Source organism: Ictidomys tridecemlineatus, chromosome 7 (assembly GCF_052094955.1).
Source record: "Ictidomys tridecemlineatus isolate mIctTri1 chromosome 7, mIctTri1.hap1, whole genome shotgun sequence".
Classification (NCBI taxonomy): Eukaryota; Metazoa; Chordata; class Mammalia; order Rodentia; family Sciuridae; genus Ictidomys; species Ictidomys tridecemlineatus.
The window spans coordinates 131,391,265-131,406,197 of record NC_135483.1 but is presented as its reverse complement, the minus strand read 5'-3'; the positions used below and the strand labels follow the sequence as shown (position 1 = coordinate 131,406,197).

Genomic DNA, 14,933 nt, shown 5'->3' with positions numbered 1-14,933 from the left:
ATAAGGAAAGACTGTAAATAAATAAACAAATAAATAGATTATAGAAACAAATGAGAATAGTTATACAAGATATTAAATATCTGTGACAGTTCTAAGAGGCTGTTCTAAGAGGAAAATTTATTGCACTGAATTCCTACATTTAAAAAAATACCAAATGAATAATCTGATGATATACGTCAAGGCCCTCAAAAAAGAAGAATAAACTAATACCCAAACCAGTAGAAGACATGAAATAATTAAGATCAAAGCTAAAATTAATAAGATTGAGAATAAAAAATATACAAAGGACAAATGAAACAAAGAGTTGGTTCTTTGAAAAGATAAACAAAATTGATAAACACTTAGCCAAACTAACAAAAAGAAGAGAAGACCAAAATGAACAAAATTAGTGATGAAAAGGGAGATATCTCCACAGATACTTCTGACATCCAGAGGGTCATTAGAAACTATTCTGAAAGCTTACACTCTAATAAACTAGAAAAATCTTGAAGATATGACAAATTCTTGAAGACATATTATCTACCTGAGTTGAACCATGAGGCTATAGAAAGCTTCAATATACCCATATCAAGCAACGAAGTTGAAGCAGCTGCTAAAATCCTAGCAACAAAGAGAAGCTACGAAACATATAGATCCTCAGCCAAATTCTACCAGACCTTTGAACTAATGTCTAGCTTCTTTAAATCATTCTATGAAAAAGAAAAGAAAGGAACACTGCAAAATTAATTGTGTGAAGCCAGTATAACCCTGATACCAAAGCAGACAAAGACACATTAAGGAAAGAAAACTTCAGACCAGTATCCATGATGATTATAGATGCAAAAATTCTTAAAGAAATATTTCCAAACCACATCAAAATAACTTATTTAAAAGATCATGAACCATGATTACATGTGTTTCATCACAGGGATGCAAGTTTGATTCAATAAATGTAATTCACCACATAAATAGATGTAAGGGCAAGAATCACATGATTTTCCCAACAGATGGAGAAAAAGCAGTTGACAGAGTCCAGAACCCATCATGTTTAAAACACCAGAGAAACAGGAATAGAAGAAACTTACCTCAACATTATTAAGGCTATATATGACGAACTGAAGGTCAGCATCATACTAAATGGAGAAAAAACTGAAAGCATTTTCTCTAAAAACAGAAACAAGATAAGGATATCTACTCTCACCACTCCTATTCAACACAGTCCTTGGAACCCTACTCAGAACAATCAGGTAAGAAAAGGAAATTGAAGGGATACAAATAGGAAAAAAAGAATTCAAGTTATTTCTGTTTGCTGATGACAAGATCCTACATTTAGAAGATGTGTAAAACTCCACCAGAAGACTTCTGGAGGAAATAAACCTATTTCAGAAAGTAGTAGGATACAGGATCCATATATATAAATCAATTTCTTTCTTATACTACAATAGAAATCTGAGGGGAAAGAACTAGGATTCTATCACATTCATAAAAACCTAAAAAGAAATTAAAAATAAAATACAAATAAAACTCTTAGGAATAAATCTAACCAAGGAGGTGAAAGACCTCTACAATGAAATTGTAGAACATAGAACACTGAAGATATAAGCTGAAGAAGAGTGAAAAACCACCCATGTTCTTGGACAGGCAGCATTAATATTATCAAAATGGCCATACTACCAAAAGCAATACACAGATTCAATGCAATTCTATCAAAATACTAATCACATTCTTCTAAAATTCATTTGGAAGAATAAGAGACCCAAAATAGCTAAAGCAATCCCAAGCAAAAAGAGCAATATCGGAGATACCACAATACCAGACCTCAAATTATATTACAGAATTATAGTAACAAAAATGGAAGGTATTGGTAGCAAAACAGACAAGAAGACTAGTGGAACAGAATGGAAGGCAGAGAGAAAAATCCACATAGATACAGTCATCTGATATTTAGCAAAGGTACCAAAAAAAAAAAAAAAAAAAAAAAAACATTGGAAAAAAGACATTTTAACAACTGGTGCTAGGAAAACTGCATTTCCATATGTAGAAAAATGAAACTTGATCCCACTGGGTGTGGTGGTGCACACTTGTAATCAATCCCAGGAACTTGGGAGACTAAAGCAGGAGGATCACAAGTTCAAAGCCAGCCTCACCAGTTTAGAGAGGCCCTAAGCAACTTAGTGAGACCCTGTCTCAAAACTTAAAAAATAAAATAAAAAAGAGGTCTGAGGATGGGACTCAGTGTTTAAGGGCCCCTGAGTTTAATCCCTGGTACCAAAAAAAACCAAAAAACAAAAAACACTTGATTCCTATCTCTTACCCTGCCCCAAAGCCAACTCAAAGTGGATCAAAGACCTAGGAATTAGACCAAAAACTCTACAACTGCTAGAATAAAATGTAGGCCCAACACTCCAATACATTGGCACAGGCACTGGATTCCTTAATAAAACTTATAAGCACAAGAAAAAAAATCAGTAAATGGGATGGCATAAAATTAAAAAACTTCTGCACAGCAAAGGAAACAATTAGGACACAAAGAGAGAGACTATAGAATGGGAGATCTTTGCCATCTGCTTCACTGGCAAAAGATTAATATTCAGATACATAAAGAACCCAAAACAAAAATAACCGCCAAAAACAACCCCACAAATAATCTAATTAATAAGCAGGCAAAAGTACTAAACTATACAGATACTTCTCAAAAGAAGAAATACAAATGACCAACAAATATATGAAAAAATGTTCAACATCTTCAGCAATCCCAGGAACTTGGGAGACTAAAGAAAATACAAATCAAAACTACATTGAAATTTCATCTCAATTTAGTCAGAATGGCAATTATCAAAAATATAAATAAATATTGGTGAAAAATATTTATTTATATTCTTGATAGGGGAAAAGACACATTTATACATTGTTTGTGGGACTGCAAATTAGTACAACCACTCTGGAAAACAGTATGGACATTCCTCAAAAAAAAAAAAAAAAAACTAGGAATGAAGGCATCATGTGACCCAGCTATCCCTCTCCTTGATATATATCCAAAAAAAAATTAAAATCAACATACTATAGGAACACAGTCACATCACTGTTTATAGAACTGCATTCACAATAGCCAAGGTGTGTAATAGCCCAGAAGCTCATCAACAAATGAATGGTTAAAGAAAATGTAGTATATATACGTAATGGAGTTTTACTCAGTCATAAAGAAAAATAAAATTATGACATTTGCTGGTAAATAGATTGGAGAATATCAAGCTAAGTTAAAAAAGTCAGACCCAGAAGTCAAGAGTCATATATATGTTTTTTTCTCTCATATGCAGAATCTAGACCAAAATAAGTGTGTGTGTGTATGTGTGTGTGAGAGAGAGAAAGAGAGAGACAGAAAGAGAGAGAGAGAGAGAAAGAGATAGAATTGCATGAATACAGAAGAGAGATCAGTGAAGTAAATAAAGGGGTTTGAGGGGGAAGGAGGAGAAACAGGGAAAGGGAGGAACATTAGAATGAAACCAACCAAACTATCCTATATACATACACAAATAAACCACAGTGAATTTCACCTTTATGTATATCTGTAATGCAGAAATTTTAAAAATACTAATTACTAAGCAGGCAAAAGAAAGACCTGTAAACTAGCCAGTAGTACATGCCTACAATCCCAGTAGTACATGCCTACAATTCTCAGGAAGCTAAGCCAGGAGGATCACAAGTTGGAAACTAACCTTAGCAACTTAGTGAGACCCTGTCTCAAAATAAAAAACAAAAAGGGCTGGGGATGTAGCTCAGTGGTAAAGAACCCCTCCATTCCATCCCCAGTACAAAAAAAAAAAAAAGAGAGAGAGAGAGAGACATCAAGTTCTGTAGAATAGATGAAAGGGAAAAGAAAGAGGGAGGTATGCAGGACTGAACTGGAGCAAATTATATTTCATGATTGTATAATATGTCAAAATGAACCCTAATATTATGAATAACTACAATGTATAAATTAAAATATTTTAAATATTACTATTTTCTTGGGGGCGTTTACACTTTTAAATTTTATATTTTTACATTGTGCTGAGGGCCATTACCAAGTAGGAATGACGCATCGAAATTTCCTTGCCAAGCGTACCCCATGCTGCTTAGAGGACATTCAATGGGACATTGCATGCATGCTTTAATAAGGTGACCTTGCTCAAGGACCAAGGCGGATCCAGGTTTAGAGCTGATCAGGTTTGAGGAAGTAACCGGCTCCTTGAGTTTAAGGCGTTGCCAGTTTAAGATAATGGGTTTTAGGGAAGTTGGAAGTTGAAGATTATTGCTGGGATTAGGGTGTTTCTGCTGCTTGATCCCGTTGAGTTCTCGTGAGATTGAAATGGGATTTGGAGATAGCCTCGTGGAGTAGGTGAATTGTGCGGGAGACAGCAGAACGGGATTGCCCCTGGACCTGTGTGGAGGCGGTGTGAGAGTGGGAATAAAGAATTGCTGTTTGAACCTGCAAAGGTGTGTGGTGGCTTGTGATTCTGGTGCGAAGCCGAGACATTGGCCTTGGCAACATTGTACATTTTTAAATGTAAAAATCATTCTTTGTTCATAGGCCATACAAACAGAGATGGCAGGCCATATTTGGTTCCTGGGCTATACTTTTTGCTGATCTTTGGCATAAAGTTTTAGAGGTAGAAGTTTTAAGGTAAAAGTCCATCTCTAATCTTTAGGTTTTTCTTTTCTTTATTTTTAAACTAGTTTAGTCATAAAATACCATCTCATGATTATATAATCAATACTTGTTGTTTTAGATTTGTGATGAAAAACACTTTTAAAATCATATTAATTATGGTCAAAAGACAATCTTGATTCTCTTTCAGAGCTTGAGAATGTATTGGATGAAATAAGGAAAGCAGAAGTACCATCTCTGACAGAGCTAAGTTGTGCAGAAGCTTTATGCTGGGTGTTTTATTTATATTATCTTTGGACTGTGGGTCTTTAATATATTAGGTAGCCAGCAAAGGAAATACTCAAATAGAATTTTGTTTTTCCCAAATGGAATACAAAACTAATGTCAAGATAGGAATATAATTTTATCTGTAAAATCTATGACATATGTATTTTGATATTTACTAAACAGCAATAAGGTTAAAGTTATTTATTTAATTAACAAAGCCAGAATTAATAATTAATTTAACTTTTCAATTAAAATTATACATTTATGAATTCTTGAATATCACATTAAAATGCAATTAGATTAGTCAGGCATTACAGTGCATACCTAGAGTCACAGCGGCTTGAGAGGCTAAGGCAGAAGGATCGCTTTAGCCCACAGGTTCAAAACCAACTTCGACAACATAATAAGATCCCATATAAAAATAATAATGATAAGTGAATTAAATAAAATGTAACTAGATTTATGTTAATATAGTGCAATATAATTACTCCTGTGTTTAAATATTAAATATTTGAAAGATAACTAAATATTTGATAACCACTAATTATACTCCTAAATTATATTGCATAAATTTGTTATATGATTAGTGATATATCATTGAATTATATATAAGTAAAAATCAACACAACATATTTTTTTTAGTGCCTATCTAGTTTAGATGCTAGGGGAAAATACAAAGATGTTTAAAATGAAAATTTTTCCCTCAAAGAGCTTCTAATCAAATAAGAAAGATAATATTTAAAGATACACAGATGTGTACAAAACAATAATATAAGAAAACATACAAAATCAGAAACAGAAGTTTATAGTAGGAAGGCAACTTCTCTCCTGGGAGGGATCAGGTAACACTCCTGGATGGCCAGATTGAGCATTCTATATCTATAGAGGGAAACATTAGCAAAAGGAGGAAATGAGAAAGTATCATTTTTGTATAAAGCAGCATCAAATGTTTTTGAATAGGAAGTTAGCAATAATGTTCCTAAGGTTTTACTAATTTACTATGTTCTTATATTGTAAAAAAAAATAGCAGGAATTATGTTGGAAATGCTTATTAAATTCATGAGAAATGGCATTTTCTTTCTCTGAATGAGTCCTCTGTAAATCAATGATTTGGGGGAAATTGAACTCATAGGTAGGACTGCAGGTTGTAAGAGGTATGTAATGTTAGGAAATAAAGGAATATGTTAGTAAGAATACAGTCATCTTTACTATGTACAAACATTAACTCAAAATGGATCAAAAACCTAAACATAAAATTCAAAACTTTAAATCCCTTAGAAGAGTCAGGTTTAGTGATACACTCCTATAATTCAGGAGGCTGAGGCAGAAGGATCACAAGTTCAAAGACAGCCTGGACAACTTCCTGAGACCTTGTCTCAAAATAAAATAAAACAAAAGACTGAGGTGTAGCTTAGTGGTAGAGCACTTGCTTAGCATGTTGTAAGTTTAATCCCCATTATCCTCCCTGTTATAATTTAGATATTAGTTGTCACCTAAAAGTTCATGTGTGATAATAGAAAAAAAGTTTAGAAATTAAATGATTGGATTATAAAAGTTTGACCTAGTCAGTGCATTAATCTTCTGATAGGGATTAATTTAGTGGTAATTATAGGCAGGTAATGTATGGCTGAAGGAGGTAGGTCCCTGGTGGCATGCCTTTGAAGTTAATATTTTGTCTTCATTGAGATCTCTTTCTCTCTCTCTCTCTCTCTCTCTCTCCTCATCCCCCCACCTTTCTCTCTCCCTTCCCTCCCTCTCTCCCTCCCTCCCTCTCTCCCTCCCTCCCCCTTCCTGGTGCAATGTCCTGAGCTACTTTCCTTCACCACACTCTTCTGCCAGGATGTTCTGCCCCATCTTGAGCCCAGAGCAATGGAGTCAGCCATCTATGGATCGAGACCTCCAAAATTGTGAGCCCCAAAATAAACTTTTCCTCCTCTAAAATTGTTCTTGTCAGGTCTTTTAGTTACAGCAAAGAAAACTATTTTCCCCAAAACCAAAACTTCTTAGAAGAAAACATAAAAGTTTTACAATAGTTATTTACAAAAAAAAATTCCTACATTTGGCTCCAAAAGTACAAGAAATAGTATTAAAATGTATAAACTGGACTGCATCAAAATTAAAGATTTCTTTGTAGTGAAAAATACAGCCAAGAGTGAAAAGGCAATCTACAGAATAGAAGAAAAGAATTGTAAATCATATGTCTAAAAGTGGGTTAATAACTAGAATATATAAAGAACTTCTACAACTTAATAATAAAAAACTACTTATTTTTATATTTTAAAATTTTCAATAGGGTTAAATATCTATCCAAGTCAAGTCCTCTGCCTATTAAAAATATACAAAAAAATGTGAATAAACATTTCTCCAAGTAGATTTACAAATGGGCACAAAGTGCATGAAAAGATGTACACTATCACTAATTTCAGGGAAATGCAAATCAAAACCACAATGAAGTGGTACCCCACATCCAATGGGACAACTACTATTAAAACACACAAGACCGGGGTTATAGCTCAGTGGTAGATCACTTGCCTTGCATGTGTGAGGCACTGGATTCAAATCTTGGTACCACATTAAAAAAAATAAAGATATTATGTTCATCTACAACTTAAAAAAATTAAACACACACACACAAACACACACACACACACACACACACACATCAGAAAATAACAAATGTTAACCAGCATGTGAAGAAAATGGAATTCTTGTGCACTGTTAGTGGAAATATAAAATGGTGTAGCTACTGTTGAAAACAGTATAAAAATTTCTCCAAAAAATTTAAAAATTAGAATTAGCACATGATCCAGAGATTCTACATGTAGGTATATATTCAAAAGAATCAAGACAATGACTTCAAAGAGATATTTTCATATCCATGTTCATAGCAACACTATTCACAATAGCCAAAAGGTAGAAGCAACTTAAAAGTCTATCAACAGTTGAACAGATGGGGAAAATACGGCAAATACAATAAAATATTACTTAGTCTTCTAAAGGGAGGAGATTCTAAGATATGCTACAGTATAAAGAAAACTTGGGGACATTATGTTAAGTGAAAAAAAGCCAGTCACAAAATGACAAATATTATATTATTCCAATTGTATAAATAGTCAAATTCACAGAAATAGAAAGTGGAACAGCGAGTTATTTGTGTACTGTTTCAGTTTTGCAAGATGAAAAAGTTCTAGAGATCGATTGCACAGCAATATGAATACACTCATGGTGGTAAATTGTACATTATGATTGCATTTTTGCCACCAAAACATTTTTAAATTATAACAAAATGATCCAGTTGTTGGACAATATTGCCTTGATTGGAAATTAATTAGTTCAGTCAAAATGGCTATGATGATATACTATCACATTCAGCTATTGAATTTTCTTTATGATCATCTAATTAGTTAATAGGACTTACTACTTTTAATGACTTCTTCATTAGCATTCCCTTATGCCTGAGGAAGATACAATAGCCATATCTGAAAAAATAAAATACTATTAAACATTTTCAAAATACAGGCATCTCTTCTGAGAAAAATCAGACCAAGAATGAGCAATGAAGGGAGAACTGAGGTAAAGAAGATTAACTGAGGGGGAATTTGGTTATTTCCATTGGGCCTATGTGTAAACTGCCTCTACCTAGCCACCCATCCACCCTGGAGTTTCAGGCTCAGTATAGTTTTACACTCCCTTCCATGTTCTTTTAAATTATTTACTGGAAGACAGATTCTAGATTTGTCTTACCAAGACAAATCAATAGATTGAGCCAATGTGATGTCCTGCAGAACATCAGAATCCTTTTAGACTCTTAGGAAAAAAGGTAGGAGAGTAAAACATAGTCTCTGAACAAGAACGTAAGTGTATACTGTAGTACTTCCCTAGAGACTTTTGTTTCCCACTTCTGGTACTCCTATTGATAGTAATAGGGGGATGTATGTTCCAGATCAACAGCTAAGGCCATGTTAATCTGCTCTAGCAAATATTCCACATCTTATACAGCAGCTACAATTGTGCTAAACTTGGTTGAATCCAAAGTAGTCCACTATCATCCTTCAGCATTTAACAGGTTTCTTTTGTAGCCAAAAATGCATACCTCATGTCTTTAAAGGTGGCACTAATCTCTGACATTCTTCTTCTGATACAATATTGATTTTCATTTACTGTCATAGCCAAATCAAATAGTTTTAGAGTCCTCTAACACACCATAATGTTTCTTAACCCCAGGGCTAAAGAATCAATGCCAAAATACCAACTGTGTCTGTTGGTACCACTTGGGTGCCAGGGAAATGATCGATGGGAGGATCAGATCCCCTAGAAAATGTACTCTGAGGCACAGATTTCTGTTCAGGGAGTTTTTGTGAAGAGAACTGTGAGCAATAATTCCTGTGAAAGATAGAGGATATGAGGTTTGGTATGGGGAAAAGCTGAATTATAGTGCAATTACAATAAGCCTTCAATTGGTTCCATAGGGAAACTTAAAAGTTGGGACAGCCCTTCAGAGTTGTCCCAAATTGAGGCAAAGGGGCCAGGATTTTGTGCCATTGCATTGAACATTTATTGAATTCAGTATGTCACAGGGGAGGCTTCTTTCATACACAAGAGTCAGTATAATTTCAGCTGAGATAATGCCTGGAAAGGAACTTCACTGACTTTGGAAATAATAAAAGCCCAAAATCTTGAAAGGGAATATTAATGATTCATTCTAAAGTCCATTACGCTGGTCTCCATATTTTGCAGTAAAATAATAGTAAATAAAAATATGGCAGAGAATATACCTATTATTACTATTCATTATAAAAACTCAAGTTTATATAAACTCAAGTTTAACTAGGAAATCTGCATTCTACATCTGGCCACATTATCCCTAGAGAGAACATAAAAGAAAAGCTAAAAGAGTATTAATGTATTTCTCTTTTATAGTATTATACTGTGGATAATATGAAAACCTGACATGGGAGCCCAGTGATAAAAAACTGGTTAACCTCAACAACTTTCTCTTTGTTCAGAATCCTTAGGTTGTCTAATTATAGGGATTCTATGTCCTTCACTACATTTTACCACAGGAAACAGAAATAGGCTTACATAGAACATTTTGGAAATATTAAGGAAACTGGATTGGGGGAAAGATACAGGACATAGTATACATAAGAGAAAAAAACTGGAGCAATAGGAATGGAAAGAAGGGAAGGGGAAGAGATATCACTGAGAAAGATTCAGAGAATTTACTGACTGCATGATGTACAAAAATAGAAGGTGAACAAAATCTAATCAAATGTAAGCTCTTGATTTTAGGTTATAGAAGAAATAAAGATGGTATAAGATATATGTTAAGCTGGGCGTGGTGCTGCATGTCTGTAATCCCAGGAGCTCTGGCCGCAGGGGCAGGAGGATCCCAAGTTTAAAGCCAGCCTCAGCAACTTAGTGAGATCCTAAGCAACTTAGTGAGACCCTGTCTCCAATAAATAAAAATGACTAGGGATTTGATTCAGTGGTAAATTACCCCTGAGTTCAAACCCCAGAACCCACCCCAAAAAAATAACATATAAAACAAAAAAAGAAATAGATTCAAAGGGAGAGAAATTATACATGTCATATCAATGTCATATCATTCATCAGAATATAATATATGTGAATAAATTAACTAATATATCACACCAAGCTGTTGTTATTGAGCAGGTGATCATTTTCCACTAAATATATTACACCTGAGACTTTATAGATATTTTTAACCACCTGGCATTTCTACAAGCTGTACTCAGGATGTTAACTTACACCAGGAAAAATTATTAGCTAAAAATATAGACAAACCCTGAGAAATAAAATTTTTCAAATTTAGAATCTTAATTCAAAGATTTTATATTTATTAGAAATATTTGTCTACAAAAGGCAATTCCTAACTCGATTTCATTTTTAAAAATTATTTTACATTATCTATATTACTAAAGCTCTTTTTTAAAAATACTTTTTAATTATCAATGGACTTTTTTCCTTTATATATATTTTTTAATTGGTTGTTCAAAACATTACAAAGCTCTTGACATATCATATTTCATACATTAGATTCAAGTGGGTTATGAACTCCCATTTTTACCCCAAATACAGATTGCAGAATCACATCGGACTTTTATTTTACTTATTTATATGCAGTGCTGAGAATCAAACTTAGTGCCTCACAAATGCTAGGCAAGCGCTCTACCACTGAGCCACAACCTCAGCCCCCTAAAGGTTTTCTTTTTTTTTTGTAATATTATTATTACTTATATTTATTTATTTATTTTTAATTTTTTATTGGTTGTTCAAAACATTACAAAGCTCTTGACATATCATATTTCATACATTAGATTCAAGTGGGTTATGAACACCCATTTTTACTCCAAATACAGATTGCAGAATCACATCGGTTATACATCCACATTTTTACATAATGCCATATTAGTAACTGTTGTATTCTGCTACCTTTCCTATCCTCTACTAATCCCCCCTCCCCTCCCCTCCCATCTTCTCTCTCTACCCCATCTACTGTAATTCATTTCTCTTCTTGTTTATTTTCCCATTCCCCTCACAACCTCTTATATGTAATTTTGTGTAACAATGAGGGTCTCCTTCCATTTCCATGCAATTTCCCTTTTCTCTCTCTTTCCCTCCCACCTCATGTCTCTGTTTAATGTTAATCTTTTCCTCCTGCTCTTCCTCCCTACTCTGTTCTTAGTTGTTCTCATTATATCAAAGAAGACATTTGGCATTGTTTTTTAGGGATTGGCTAGCTTCACTTAGCATAATCTGCTCTAGTGCCATCCATTTCCCTGCAAATTCCATGATTTTGTCATTTTTTAGTGCTGCGTAATACTCCATGGTGTATAAATGCCACATTTTTTTATCCAATCATCTATTGAAGGGCATCTGGGTTGGTTCCACAGTCTAGCTATTGTGAATTGTGCTGCTATGAACATCAATGTGGCAGTGTCCTAGTAGTACGCTCTTTTAAGGTCTTCAGGGAATAGTCCGAGAAGGGCAATAGCTGGGTCAAATGGTGGTTCCATTCCCAGTGAATTATTAGGAGCTCTCCCTGATAACTTGTACTTAAGATTAAGTGGGTTTCACCATTTGACCCTGCTTATCCCACTCCCTGGTCTATACTCAAAGGATTTTTAAAAAACATACTACAGGGACAGAGTCACATCAATGTTTATAGCAGCACAATTCACAATACCTAAACTGTGGAACCAACCTACATGCCAATCAATAGATGAATGGATAAAAAAAAATGTGGCATATAGACACAATGGAATATTACTCAGCAATAAAAAAAGAGTAAAATCATGGCATTTCCAGGTAAATGGATGGAGTTAGAGAATAATATAATGCTAAGTGAAGTTAGCCAATCCCAAAAAAAACATATGTCAAATGTTTTCTCTAATATAAGGATGCTGATTCACAATGGGGCTACGGGAGAACATGGGAGATTTAGATAACTCTACATAGAGCAAAGGGAAAGGAGGGTAGGGAGGCCTCAAGAGGGTAGAAAAAACACGGTGCAATGAGATGAACATCATTACCCTAAGTACATGTATAAAGGCACAATGGTGTGACTATACTTTGTGTACAAGCAGAAATGTGAAAAATTGTGCTCTATATGTGTAATATGAATTATAATGCATTCTACTCTCATATACAACAAATTAGAATTAAAAAAAGAATAATAAAAAATGATTAAGTGGCTTTCACTTTTCAATTAAATATGGCAAATACTATATACCTTTATCTCATTAGTAAAAATTACAAGTTAAAAATAAACATAAGCTAATGCTATATATACCTTTAACTGGACTATAACAATAATTGTCAATATTTTTGTAACTTTTATTCCAGGTTCTATTACAAGCATTTTCCCTTAATTCTCATTAAGACTTTAAGAAATACCCATTATTATCAATATTTTCACCGTTGAGAAAAATGAGATACAGAGGAGATAACTTAGTGGCTGGAAGTTTCACAGCAACTAGGGGCAGAACTGATATTTGAATGCAGTACATTCTGGTGTCAGAGTCTATGCAGCTAACCACTAGACCACACTATCTCCCAGTTAAATTATCTGCCCTCTTCCTATTAAAGAGAACACACATAAATGGTGCTCCGTGTTTCTCTCATTCATATCTGACTAAAACCAGTATATCAATTGTCTTTAACTCTCTGTCAGAGACAGTCTACTCTGTAGGTAGGTACCCCACCTGTCCTATATTCACCTCCCATTACACTTGATATGCTGATCTACCATTGTTTTTTTTTTCTTTTTGTTCCCGATTGATTACAATTCCTTCAAGCAAGAATTATTGAAAGATGGGCACACAACACAGGCCTAGAATACAGTATTGGTCTAGTAAGTGTCTGTTACAAGAACAAATGCTTCTCATTGTTGCAGATCTGCTTATTGGCTCTCCAAAACTGTCATATCTACCCCTCTATCTACACACCAACATCACTTTGAATTCAACTTTTGCAATTCTCCACGATGCAACAAACTTCACATTTGTCTTTGAAATACTTTGGAAGGCACAACAATAACTGTTCCAAGAGAAACAATATCTTACCTTCTAAATCTTCTTTCTCAAAGTGTGTTTTGAGAATAGAACGAGTACCGCCTCTATCCACAACTGCTTCTTCATCATTTCTCTGTAGAATGGAGAAAAAGATTAAATAAATATAATTTATCTTATAGTTTATCTTCAAAAAATAAGACTTAATATGCTCTAATATTTAGGGGCTTAATTCAGTCACTTAAATCCATTTGTACATTAGTAGCCCATTAGATTATCAAGTGTGGATTTTAGAAAAGAGACTAAAATTAATTTCACCATATATTCACTAAGGAATATCATCTGATTTTTCATAATATTGGTGGTATATAAACATTCCCATTGGCATCATTTGCTAGTGAAATGAAAAACAGGAAACAAACAGCTATCCCATCAATTTAGTAACATACATCTTTATCTCTGATAAAGAATTCTTATTAACAAGGTCACATTTTGAACCACACAAGGAAAGTATGAAAAGTATTAACACCATTAATGCTATGGCAGGGTGAAATGATTCCACTGCCATTAAAAATTGAACTAATCCCTTGAAAGCAATTATTAGACAATCATTAGGTAAACAACAACTCTAATTACTTTGCTTTAGTATAATGCTTTTTATTCAAACTAGATGGTGAATTATGATGAAGTACATTAAGCCTTCATTTAGTTTCCGTATATAATTTTACCAAATTAGAATGGCTTGGCAAATGCTATGTCTTCTGAACATTCGTGCTCAAAAATAATAAACTCACTAACTTGATACTCAATAAAGTAATGGAGAAAGCATTATGTTAGTACAATCAATCAGTACAATCAATTTGACCATAGAGGATGTTATGGTTTGAATCTAAAATGTCCTCCTAAAGTTTATATGTTAAAGACTGTGTACCCAATGGAGCAGTGTTCAGAGCTGGGGCTTTTGGAAGGTGATTGAATCATAAGGGCTTTAAAACTTCATGAATGGATTAATCCATTGACGGGTTTATGATTTAATGTGCTATGAGGTGGTGGAAACTTAGGAAATGAGGTTTAATTGGAGGAAGTAGGTCCTTGGGGGTGTGTCCTCAAAGGCTAAATCTTTCGCCTGGGTCCCTCTTCTCTTTCTGACTCCCCTACCATGAAGTTTACCCTACCATATGTTCCCTGCATTGATATTCTGCCTCACCACAGGCTGAGAAACAATAGATCCATGCACATAACCATGGCTGAAATCTCCAAAACCACGAGGCAAAATTAACCTTTGCTGTTTTTAAAATTATTTCTTTCAGGTATGTTGTCACAGCAATGGAAAGCTGACTAACACACAGGAATAAATGGAACTAAAAAATACTAAAGGAAGTGAAATATAAATTATTTTTTACTTTTATCTGGTTGTGAATATCCATGTAGCAAATGGTTTAAAAGTGAACAGTAAGCACAACAGGAGAAATTAAAAGATAAACTAAAGATGAACAAAGCTTCCA

At 34.0% G+C, this 14,933-nt stretch overlaps 1 protein-coding gene across 13 annotated transcripts in view; it reads right to left on the bottom strand.

Moving 5' to 3' along the window:
- Slc4a10 (solute carrier family 4 member 10) overlaps nt 1-14,933 on the bottom strand; it is a 279,064-nt gene that overhangs the window by 157,976 nt on the left and 106,155 nt on the right. For all 13 annotated transcript variants that reach the window (XM_040294372.2, XM_005315743.4, XM_078017496.1 and 10 more), the window contains one exon: nt 13,483-13,564. In XM_040294372.2, the coding sequence (XP_040150306.2) occupies nt 13,483-13,564 (82 nt within the window). The remainder of the gene's footprint in view (nt 1-13,482; nt 13,565-14,933) is intronic.